The sequence below is a fragment of the Symphalangus syndactylus genome, chromosome 14, assembly GCF_028878055.3.
Source record: "Symphalangus syndactylus isolate Jambi chromosome 14, NHGRI_mSymSyn1-v2.1_pri, whole genome shotgun sequence".
Taxonomy (NCBI): domain Eukaryota; kingdom Metazoa; phylum Chordata; class Mammalia; order Primates; family Hylobatidae; genus Symphalangus; species Symphalangus syndactylus.
The window spans coordinates 97,221,431-97,234,052 of NC_072436.2; the positions used below are offsets into that span (position 1 = coordinate 97,221,431).

Genomic DNA, 12,622 nt, shown 5'->3' on the forward strand with positions numbered 1-12,622 from the left:
AAAAGATAATGCTCAAAATGGGTTTTGTAAATCATTTATTATGATTGAAAGGGAAGAAAATGATAGGAGACAAATATTACAATTAAACATGTAACATTATTCTCTTGTAACCAATCATAATAACATACTTTGAATTTTTGAATGGCTATATAATTTCCCAGAAAATAAAATTTTCACATCATCAGTTACAGAAAATTGATTTCCTTCCATCAAAATATTTTATCTCTGCTCTATCAAAAATAAATGCCAAGTCTAAGGTACTGCACAGTTTAAGCTAAGCCTTCACTACTTGTTTAAATTAGAAGATTGTGGGGAGGGGCTTACCAAATGATGAATAAACTACTGCCTGAGAATAAAGCCCTCACACATAAGTAACAGCTCTGTCAAGCCTCTGGCTCACCAACTAATTATTAAATGGCTCTCTGGGAACTTAGAAACTCTTCTATATCCCAGCCAAAAGCCTTCTGAGAGTCATCACAAATTGGTTACCAGTTTATTCTCAAAAACAAATTTGCTTATTCAGTGGGCGACTGTGGCTCAAAAGACGTAGGGGAAACAGTCAATGGAAATCTATTTTGATGGGGTTTAAAAAATATTCTTTTTGTCATTATCAATAAAGTAAAATATTATTTGAGCAATGTATTTCTTAGCTCTGTCCCTTCTAAGGATGCTAATACAGTATGGAACATTTTTTAAAGGCTTAATGTGAGAACAGTACATTGCCACAGGGAGAAAGCAGCAAAGAAGAAAATACGAAGGCTCGGCCAACAAATTAATTCAGCAGCTAACATTTCTCAAATTGGTTAAAAAAATGACAAAGTGATAAATATATGTCCAAAAAATAAATACAAATATTCTATACATAAATAAAATTAAGTATACTCATGATTACCATTACAATTGAACATTTTAATAATATAATTTTCATGTCTTATCACAGTTTCATTTTTATCATGAATATGAACTACACTGTTGTGACACATACTGGAATGCACTGACCACTTACATAACCTAATAAAGTAATGCATTTAAGTACTCTATCAACTAAAATTTAACCTCCTTTGACAGAAGAATTATTTTCTCTTCTCTTTTAAAAAATATTTTTGAGGCTGGGCATGGTGGCTCATGCCTGTAATCCCAGCACTTTGGAAGGCTGAGGTGGGAGGACTGCTTGAACCCAGGAGTTTGAGACTAGCCTGGACAACATAGGGAGATCCTGTCTCTACTAAAAATACAAAAATTAGATGGGCATGGTGGTGCATGTTTCTAGTCCCAGCTATTCAAGAGGCTGAAGTGGGATTGCTTGATCCCAGAAGGTCGAGGCTACAGTGAGCTACGATGGCACCACTGCACTCCAGCCTGGGCAACCAGAGTGAGACCCTGCCTCAAAAAAATAAAATAAAATTTCTGGAGCCAGGTGTGGTGGCTCACACTTATAATTCCAGCACTTTGGGAGGCTGAGGAGAGAGGATCGCTTGAGGCCAGGAGTTCAAGACCAGCCTGAGCAACATAGCAAGACCCTATCTGTATATACATATGTAGGTATGTGTAGGGAATCTATTTTTAAACTATAATTAGAAGGTAATGTGTGAGGAGCAAAGCTTTAAGGATGGTCTTTGTTTTTAAAGATATTATTAACAAAGCAAGGTCAAGATGACCCAGCACCAAATACAGTGAAATGTGGGCAATATTCTTGTGAACCTGGGCAGCACTGACAGCCAAGGAATGTCAGGAATCACCATGTTGTTTTAAATTTTACACTCCAGTGATGTGAAAAGGTGACGGTATACTTTCTAATACCACACAGGAGGCTCAGTTACCTAACATTATCCTGCTTTCTTACAGAATGATTCATAGAGCCAGAAGATGCACTGCACCTGCTCTGAAAATGTGCTCCTCACACCACTCTGCAGCTGTTTCTTATGCTGCATGTTCTACTCCTTTCCAAACATTATATCATTAATTAAAAGCACATGTAATTATAGTACTTACTATTTTGGCAGTGAACATTTCCAAATAATCAACTGGTTTACCAAATGAGAGTTTGGAATCTCCCTTTCTAAAGATTGCCAGAATATTAAAAAGGGGAAAAAAAGAAAAGAAAAGCCACACTGCACAATGTGTCTGATGACAAGGGAGAGGGGAGATGGAAAAAATGATGAATTCTTACTCATTTACCCTATAAGAAAATTAGTGTGTTGGCAAATTTTGTGTTTATGTTTTACTGTTAATATTTATTTGAATATTTAAGAATCAAATAAAAGAGACTAACCCCCTTCATTGTTAAAGTTTGGAATACCGGTGTGTGGCTGCCGTGCTGCCAGGTGTAAATGAACTTGTAGGGAGCTGATACAGCCATGGCATGGAGGACAAGGAGTGAATGTTCAGGCTCCCCAGCTTTCAGAGTAAGGTGGGGCCTTTGGTCGGTCTGCTGCTTGACAGAAGAGGCTGGCTTCCCATCATTCTGGCTTGGGGTCCCTGGGTCTGGGCTGAGAGCAGTGCTGGAGCAGACAGGTGGTGAAATGCTGCCTTTTGCTGATGGAAGTTGTTTATGTAACTGGCGATCAAAAGAGTGATTTCAAGAATCTAAAACAAGGAAAACAGAATTGTTATGTTCCTGAGAAATTCTCATCACTTCCAGAAGAGAGTAAAGTGTTGGCCACAGGTGAGCTCCATTTGCAAGTGCCCAGGCTACCAGAATTCCCTTCTTTCTAGATCAAACAATGAAGTGCTTACATGTCCAGCACCATCAAGGCAGCCACACGTTTTTTCATCACTTAAACCAGCAGAAAGAGTGAATCTCAAAAACAATCAAATTGAGTGGCATTCTTAGGAAATGTGACAGTCAGTAGTACAACTCTATCAAATTCTCATAAAGCCATATTAGTGAATATATGAATTAAGAAAGTCGGCCGGGCGCGGTGGCTCACGCTTGTAATCCCAGCACTTTGGGAGGCCGAGGCGGGCGGATCACGAGGTCAGGAGATCGAGACCATGGTGAAACCCCGTCCCTACTGAAAAAGACAAAAAATTAGCCGGGCGTGGTGGCGGGCGCCTGTAGTCTCAGCTACTCGGAGAGGCTGAGGCAGGAGAATGGCGTGAACCCGGGAGGCGGAGCTTGCAGTGAGCCGAGATTGCGCCACTGCACCCCAGCCTGGGCGACAGAGCAAGACTCCGTCTCAAAAAAAAAAAAAAAAAAAAAAAAAAAGAAAGTTAGTGTCATATGAACTCTCTATTTTCACTAAAGACTGAGTTCCCTGATCTGCATTTAATGGTAAGCTGCTTTCACTTAAGTATAGGCTTAATTAAGAAAGACATCTATTTTTTAAAAAAAGCTTCAGATTCTGAAGAAGTAATTTCTTTTATCTGATAACATTAAGACAGCTAAAGTTTTAGGAAAATCACTTTCAATTAGAATTACACATTAGAATGTAATCCATTTATTTATTGCTTTTACTTAGAGATGTTAAAACTACATAGTTTGTTAAAAGTCATAAAGGAGCAAGTATGTTTTAATTATAAAACCCCAGTCTTTCCTCTAATGAGTCCATAAAGCAAATAACCCCAAGTGTATAAGATAATGTGTATAAAGTACCAGACAGCAATAACTTAATGCCACAACCATTTATTTTGAATCTTCTATATACCTGGCATTGGGCTAAGTACCCTACAAACTTCCTTCATTTTATTCTTAAGCCAAAAGAAGTAGGGAGTATGTTACCATATTTTTAGACAAAGAAACTAGGGCTTGGAAAGATGATGTAAGTTGGATCCATGTTTGTTTGACTATAAATAACGTCTGTTTCCCCATCTGGAATGCAGTCTTTGCTGAATAAATGTTTTAGTATGAAAACAACTAGCATTGCTTTTTGGCCTTTTGGCTAAGATTAAATGAAAACAAATAGCACAAAAAAGTTGGCAGAAAGGCTTCTACTCACCTTGGGTTTTGCCATGGCAAAAAGTAATTTCTCTGTTGGTTTGTCCTTTGAATGTGTATTGTTAATGACTACCATAAAATCATCTTGATAGCCTCCAAAGGTCATTAGACTCTTGTACACATAGCTGACTATTAACCTCTTTAAAGAGAAGAAAAAGTATATATGTTATATGCTCTTACTTCCAAAGAGAGATGAAAAATAATTAATAATATATCTCCATTAAAAGGCAGATATCAATTATGGTATAATACAAAATTATTTTCTAAAATAAAATCTATTATGATCCAAAATAGATAGTAGTGGTACTAATTTTATTTAGGCATCATCTACCTTTACAATGTTGAGTCCAAAACAAGTCACTGCAGAAAAATGAGAAAATATAAGAAAAAAATAAAACGCATCTATATTCCAGCATCTAGTGGAAAGCCACTGTTAATATTTTTTATATGCCCTTTCATATATCTCTTATATATATGTTAGGTTAAGCCATATTACTGATACTTTTCATGGTAAAAGTGGTCAAGTATTGGTAAATCTACATAGTTCACCTTGATAGATGGATTTTGAAATCCATAAACAGAAACAGTATCATGTATTAACCCTTTGTCACATATGCAGCAAATTTTTTTCTAATGTGTTTCCAAAACAATGTAAAAATATAACTTAGGCCGGGTCTGATAGCTTACGCCTGAGGCTGAGGTAGGAGGATCACTTGAGCCTAGCCTGGGCAACATAGGAAGACCCTGTTTCTATGAAAAAATAAAAAAAAATTAGCCGGGCATGGTAGTACATGCTTGTGGTCCCAGCTACTTGGGAGGCTGAGGCAGGAGGACTGCTTGAGCCCAGGAGGTCAAGGTTGCAGGGAGCGGTGATCACATCACTGCACTTCAGTCTGGGCGACAGAATGAGACCCTGTCTCAAAAAAAAAATCAATAAATCAATAAAATAAAATGTAACTAATTTACAGCCTGAAAGGACTCTGCGTATCTAATGATTACCTTGCAAGACTGAGCAGACCATTCCAGGACTGAATGCCTCAGACCAGCAACTCACCTGTGTGTGCTTCCTGGCCTGTCTGGCTACCTCCTGGGAGCTAGGGAGCTACTTTTCTGAACTAAGGTAACTCAATACTGGTGTATAGGTGTTTTGGTTTGTTTGTTTGTTTTTACTTTAAGTCACTGATTTTTATAATATCTTCAAGTTATCCATTCAAGAACTAAAAGGCACTCAGAAAACATAAACCCTTGAAAAAAAATGTGTGTGTGTTTGTTTTTTAAGCAATTATAAGAGGAAACAGTAACTATAACACAAAAGGATAGTTTGGTTTCCAGAAAATTTTCAGTGATCTTCTGATTATAGCACAGGATTAGACCTGCCGGGTGAATTTTGTAATTCCTGCCCACCAGATTAAACAAAAAAGAGAATAAAATTGTATTAAATAATTAGACACATGGAATATGATAAAAAATAATGTAAATTTCAGGTAAATAAATGAACATATATAGATATCATAGTTTGAATTTAAACTATGTGAAAAGTGCTAAGATGTTATATAAATGACATTATAGGAAATTATAGAAATTGTTAAAGAAACCTTAGTGAAAGTGAACTTAAACTTTGGTAATTAAAGTTCCCACCTTAATGATTTCTTACAGAGTTTTATTTTACACAGGAAACAATCTTCTTAACACTTTTAAAAATATAATCATTTCACGAATATAACCATGATCACAATTTAGTCATGGTATCAAGATTTTTCTCATACACAATAAACGACCTGTCTTATCTTGCTTTAAAAGGTTAAATTATAATCATAGCTGTATTTGTAAAATGACTGTTCATGACATAGTTTTAGGAAGAATGTTTTCTGTGTAAGAGAAAAATCAGATTAAGATATCATTACCTTCTGTTTACGGTACACTGAGCAATGGAAACAGTTGACTTAGAGTGCAAAACTTGAGCATTTAAACTCACCATGGAGTTGTATTCTAAGAGGCTTAAACCATCCTCATGTACAGCCAGCCATGTGAAAGTACTTCCAAGTGATGATGGAGTTATGGGCTATGAAGAGGTGAAAATACACTATATTATAAATACGAAGCAAAATTACAGAAATATTTTTCAGTCTAAATGTCATGTAACATTTGCCATTAAACAACAATAATAACAACAAAAATTTATTAAAAATCTCTCCTAGGAAAGAGGCAGGGTGGAATACTGGCGCAAAGACTGAATTTGGTATTAGGAGACCTAGCTTTGAGACCCAAACCTGCCATTTATTAATGTATGCATTTGGATAAACTACTGAATCTATTTCAGGCTGAATTTCCTCATCTTTAGCATAGGAACAATAATGTTTATATTTTACTTTTCTTCTGTGTTAAGACATTAATAGTCAACAAAGCTTTTAGAGTTTCTATGATGATCGAAATCCTAATGAAGCAAAATATACTGATGTGCTTGATAAATTGTGTAATGCTATTACAAGGTAAAGGATTATTATTATAATTGCACATCTTTCCTGAAAGTTTATTAAATCTGATATTCAATATGTAATAAAAACACAATAAAAAGAAAATATGAAACTGTGTAATCAATAGTAATGAGAAATATGAAAATTTCCACCTAATTTTTTATTGTAAAAGCTATGAAATTGGCTGTGTGTGGTGGCTCACGCCTGTAATCCTAGCACCTTGGGAAGCCGAGGTGGGTGGATCATCTGAGGCCAGGAGTTCGAGACCAGCCTGTGCAACATGACGAAACCCCATCTCTGCCAAAGACACAAAAATCAGCTGGGCATGGTGGTGCATGCCTGTAATCCCAGCTACTTGGGAGGCTGAGATAGGAGAACAGCTTGAACCTGGAAGGCGCAGGTTGCAGTGAGCTGAGATAGCGCCACTGCACTCCAGCCTGTGTGACAGAGTGAGACTCCATTTAAAAAAAAAAAAAAATCTAAAAGCTACTCCTGGTTTTCACAGAAAAAAAAAGCTATGAAATTATATTAATAAAAAGAATCTCCTACCACTAGAACCCAACTGAAACCCATGAATGTTCTTGAGCAATTAATGATGCTTGTTTGGTTCCATTAACAAATGAAATCCTAAAAAAAATCTTAACTACTTCCCTTAAATTTTACAAAATAATGTCAAGACTATAGATATAAAACTGGAATGAATGTTGGGTTATTTTATATAATAAAACTTGTTAGCATCTCATATATACAAAACCCTGAGTTAGAAACTGTCTACTGAGGGCTGATTTGCAAAGGATAGGGAGAATTCAATTCAAAAGGATGCCCTTCAACTCTAGTGTCCACTGACAGGTGAATGGATAAACAAAATGTGGTATATATATACATACAGTGGAATGTTATTCTGCCTCAAAAGGGAAGGAAATTTTGACACATGCTACAACATGGATGAACCTTGAAGACATTACACTAAGTGAAATAAGCCAATAACAAAAGCACAAATACTATATGATTTCTCTTACCTGAAGTTCCTAAAGTAGTCAAATGCATAGAGACAGAAAGTAGAGTGGTGGTTGCCAGGGGCTGGGAGGAGGAGAGAGGACTGGGGAGTTAGCATTTAATGGGTACAGTTTCAGTTTGGGAAAATAAAAAAGTTCTGAGATGAATGGTGGTGACAGCAACACAACAATGAGAATGTACTTAATGCCACAGAACTATACACTTAAAAATGGTTACAATGGGCCAGGTGTGGTGGCTCACGCCTGTAATCCCAGCACTTTGGGAGGCTGAGGTGGGTGGATCACTCGAGATCAGGAATTCAAGACTAGTCTGGCCAAGATCGTGAAACCCTGTCTCTACCAAAAATATAAAAATTAGCTAAGCGTGGTGGTGTGCGCCTGTAATCCCAGCTACTTGGAAGGCTGAGGCATGAGAATCGCTTGAACCTGGGAGGCGGAGGTTGCAGTGAGCCCAGATTGTGCCACTGCACTCCAGTCTGGGTGACAGAGTGAGACTCCATCTCAAAAAAAAGAAAAAAAGGTTAAAGGGTAAATTTCATTATGTGTATTTTACCACACACAGAAAACAGGATGCCATGAAGCAACAAAGGAGGTGTCACTTGTTATAAAGAAAGAAAAGTGAGCAAAAAAGATGCTTGTCATGTAATTTGAAAAGCAATATTATTATTTAATAATACTTTGTGCCAGCAAGCACATTTTATCAGAACAGAAAAGGGTATTTAATATTATTTCCAATGCTGAAGTTAGAATTAAAATCCATGCTGCTCTATAGTTCAAATCTATTCCTTGTAATTTTAAAAAATATACATTCAACTTCCTGTAAGTACATTAATTTTATAGATGTTTAAGAATACTAACTTTATCATCTTTTTCTTAATTAGTATACAGCTTTCAGTTCCACTAGAAAAAATTAATTCTCACCTATCAATAATATAGTCACTCACAGAATCAGAGTTAGAAGATACCTTAGATTTTACTTTTCTATTCTAAGTATTTCATTAACAGATGAGGAAAAGTGAGGTCCAGAGAGGTAACCTGACTTGCCCAAATTTGCACAGCTATTCAGCAAATATTTATTAAGTGATAATTATTAATTATGTGCAAAGCACTATGGTAGGTACAAGAGGAAGATTTTAGGATCAGTGAGTTTATAGTTTCAAGGAGCATGCAATTTAATAGTGAGTATAAAACAAACACACAGAAAAATATAACACAAGGCAAGATGTATCTTAAGAGCCTGAGAAAGTACAAAGAGACATGGTTCAACAGAAAGAAAAGGGATCAAAAGGCACAATTTTTCCCTTGGGGAAAGGGCTGGCCATCCCCAGGCAGGGCGGGTCTCCTTCCTCAGTGTTCCTGCAGCAGTCTGTTCATGTGACTCATAGTGATATTTGCCATACAGTGGTTTGTTTATAGGCCTGTTGTTACAAAGTAAAATAGTCCTGGAAGTTCATGTACAATCCATCTGAAACAATAGGTTATGTATCCCTAGAGCTTAGACCAATGTTTAGCAAACAGAACTTAGTAAATACTAAATAAATGAGCAAATGAGTGACAGAGTAAACATGTGCATGGATGAATGAATGAACAGAAGAATGCAGAGTTCAGCTGTGGTTTAGGACTCATGATTCGCCTAATGAGTCCAAGAAATGATTTAGGGTGGGAAAAGTTGGGCAGAGAGGAAAAGACAGAGCTTTTTTGCCCCTTCCCTAGTGTCTCTTCATTGTTTTCTTTACTTTATTGGTTATTTCTTCATTTTTTACAAAAGCCAAATATACTAAGTCTGGGGTAAATCTGGTCGACTATGTACACAAAGGTTTTCATTATGCATCTCTCTCCCATTCTTTCTTACTTTTGCAAGAAACAACTTGGCACCAAAGAATGGCCACTTCCTGGCTACTGTCAAATAAATGCGCACACAGTCAGCAGCACTGTGTCCCCGGAGGGCCATCCATCTGGTTGAGAGTCGTTGGCAAAGCTGCCTAAAAAAAAGAAAAGAACAAAAACAAAAACACTGAAGCAAAAACATAAACAGTGTGTCATAGTCTTAAGATAAAACTGTCCTTGAGCAATCCTAAGCATAACTGTGACCCTTAGGCATAACCCAGGTAAAGATTTTGTGACTCTCATCATACCACTGTCCACCACTTGTCCTTTCTGGAATATTCCTCTCACCAAATTCTCATACTATTCATGTTTTCAGCATGAACTAGGTACCCCCAGCGGGTCCATTTTTAAAATCTGAATATCTACCATCAAAACTTAGCATAAATTAGTTTAAAAGATAACTTCTCATGGGAATATTTTCATTTTAAAAGAAAAGTACAGGCCAGGTGCAGTGGCTCACGCCTGTAATCCCAGCACGTTGGGAGGCCAAGGCAGAAGGATCACCTGGGGTCAGGTGTTCAAGACCAGCCTGGCCAACATGGTGAAACCCTGTCTCTACTAAAAATACAAAAATAAGCCAGGCATGATGGCGGGTGCCTGTAATCCCAGTTACTCGGGAGGCTGAGGCGGGAGAATCACTTGAACCCAGGAGGTGGAGGTTGCAGTGAGCCGAGATCACCCCACTGCACTCCAGCCTGGGTGACAGAGCAAGACTCTGTCTAAAAAAAAAAAAAAAAAAAAACTAGTAGAGCCCAAAGATGAATCCTTGATGGTAGAATTTTAGTTCCTACCACCCCTGGCCTGGAGAGATGTTAGATGCAAGGTGAAACTTGTCAAATCAAATCACAAAGGCAAGCACTTATTCTACATAGACAAAAGGCTGATCTTAAATGTTTCTATTTTGGAAAAGCTCATGATAAGTTGGATTTGCCTCTATTTTTAAATCTAATCAGCTTCTCTTTACATATTCTCTGAAATTGAAACTCCAAATTGAGGTAAATTAGAAACTTTTACATTAAAAAGTCTTATGTAAGAAGTTTATTTTTATTTCAATTTATTCATAATAGAATATACAAAATATGATTTTTTGTTATGCACTTCATAAAATTAAACATATTATTGACCAATTTTTTTCTCTTATTTATTATCAGGGTTGTTGTGGACAAGAATGAAAAAGATCAATTGAAAAGTACATCTAAAGGCTTTTTTTTTAATTAAAGAAAGTTTAAATATAGATTCTAAAGCTTCTGGGCTTATCTTAAATAAAAATATTGGCCGGGCACGGTGGCTCATGCCTGTAATCCCAGCACTTTGGGAGGCAGAGGTGGGTGGATCACGAGGTCAGGAGATCGAGACCATCCTGGCTAACATGGTGAAACCCCGTCTCTACTAAAAATACAAAAAATTAGCCGGCTGTGGTGGCGGATGCCTATAGTCCCAGCTACTCGGGAGGCTGAGGTAGGAGAATGGCGTGTACCCGGGAGGCAGAGCTTGCAGTGATCTGAGACTGCGCCACTGCACTCCAGCCTGGGCAACAGAGTGAGACTCTGTCTTAAAAAAAAAAAAAAATCTATACTCTCCTGTGGCTCAATAGTATTAAAAAAATCTTGAGAAAGCTGTCAAAATGTTTTTCACCTTTAAAATTTGAACAGAAAAATATTACCAAAAAACTAGCATGACCCTACCCTCTAAAGAGTTACAAAGATTTCCTTACCTTAACTGCTCTTCAGAACAGCCATCTCTATACCTTTTAGGATAAAATTTCTCTATGACTTGCTTTAGAGTTTGATTTGCTTTGCACTGATTGGTAACATGCCCTGCTGGAGTTGAGAAAGGTCTTTCAAAATCTCCAATCTCTACCTAATTGGAAATCCAAAAAAGTGAAAACATATTGAAAAGAATTTTAAGACAGAAAATCAGTTAGTTTTATTTTTTCTAAACATTCTTTTTTAACACATAATACATAAATCTATTTGTCATGATTATGAAATTTATAATCATATGTAGGAATTTTTATAAATTACATTTGAATTCTAATTTTTTTTTTTGAGATGGAGTCTCACTCTGTCACCCAGGCTCATTGCAACCTCTGCCTCCCAGGTTCAAGTGATTCTCCTGCCTCAGCCTCCCGAATAGCTGGGACTACAGATGCGTACCACCACGCCTGGCTAATTTTTGTGCTTTTAGTAGAGACTGGGTTTCACCATGTTGACCAGGCTGGTCTCGAACTCCTGACCTCAAGTGATCTGCTTGCCTTGGCCTACCAAAGTGTTGGGATTACAAGCGTGAGCCACCGCCTGGCTTGAATTCGAATTTTGAAAAAAATCTGTAATTTAAACATTTGAGTTCCATTTCTACATTAACCTTCCTAGTTTACTATCACCATCTAGTAGTACTTGCTAAAGGTCACTACTTTGCTATTGTCTGTAATGCAAGGACAATTTTTCATTTTTAAGGCACTGTTTTAATTGCTGATAATAAGATGAAATAGATGTTAAAAATAAAAGGCAACAGACGGGCATGGTGGCAGGCACCTGTAATCCCAGCTACTCGGGAGGCTGAGGCAGAAGAATCTCTTGAACCCAGGAGGCGGAGGTTGCAGTGAGCCGAGATCATGCCATTGCGCAGCCTGGGTGACAGAGGAAAACTCCACCTCAAAAAAAAAAAGTTATAAGAAATTTCAAAAAACTATTAGTTGTACTTTTTGAGGGTCTCTCCTGAATGTAATGGGAGCAAGAACCATATTCTCATTACTTTGTTCCTAGATTTTCTCCATGTTATTGTGTTCATACTCTCATTCTACTAGCATTAATCCTGGGAATAGAGTCCTTCCCAGGATATAGAGTTGTGTATGGAACCACAGTTTATACTTTACTGGAGCATGAAGTTCAATGTAGGCAGTATTAAGGGAATGTTGAGGCTGGAGAGGCAGGCAGAGTTCAGATCTTGAAAGTCCTTGCATGTAAAAAATGAATGACAGGCTGGGCGCAGTGGCTCACGCCTGTAATCCCAGCACTTTGGGAGGCCGAGGCCGGCGGATCACGAGGTCAGGAGATCAAGACCATCCTGGCTAATATGGTGAAACCCCATCTCTACTAAAAATACAAAAAAAATTAGCTGGGCGTAGTGGCGGGCGCCTGTAGTCCCAGCTACTCGGGAGGCTGAGGCAGGAGAATGGCGTGAACCCGGGAGGCGGAGCTTGCAGTGAGCCGAGATTGCGCCACTGCACTCCAGCCTGGGCGACAGAGCGAGACTCCGCCTCAAAAAAAAAACAAATGACAGAGCTAGATTCACATTTTTGCTGTATC

At 37.7% G+C, this 12,622-nt stretch overlaps 1 protein-coding gene across 1 annotated transcript in view; it reads right to left on the reverse strand.

Moving 5' to 3' along the window:
- Positions 1 to 2,206: 2,206 nt before the first annotated feature.
- PLEKHH2 (pleckstrin homology, MyTH4 and FERM domain containing H2) overlaps positions 2,207 to 12,622 on the reverse strand; it is a 130,793-nt gene continuing 120,377 nt past the window's right edge. Inside the window, exons 26-30 of the mRNA XM_055242826.2 lie at positions 11,029 to 11,174; positions 9,280 to 9,409; positions 5,913 to 5,999; positions 3,939 to 4,076; positions 2,207 to 2,586 (exon numbers count right to left, since the gene is read on the reverse strand). Of these exons, the coding sequence (XP_055098801.1) occupies positions 2,401 to 2,586; positions 3,939 to 4,076; positions 5,913 to 5,999; positions 9,280 to 9,409; positions 11,029 to 11,174 (687 nt within the window). The 3' untranslated portion in view covers positions 2,207 to 2,400. The remainder of the gene's footprint in view (positions 2,587 to 3,938; positions 4,077 to 5,912; positions 6,000 to 9,279; positions 9,410 to 11,028; positions 11,175 to 12,622) is intronic.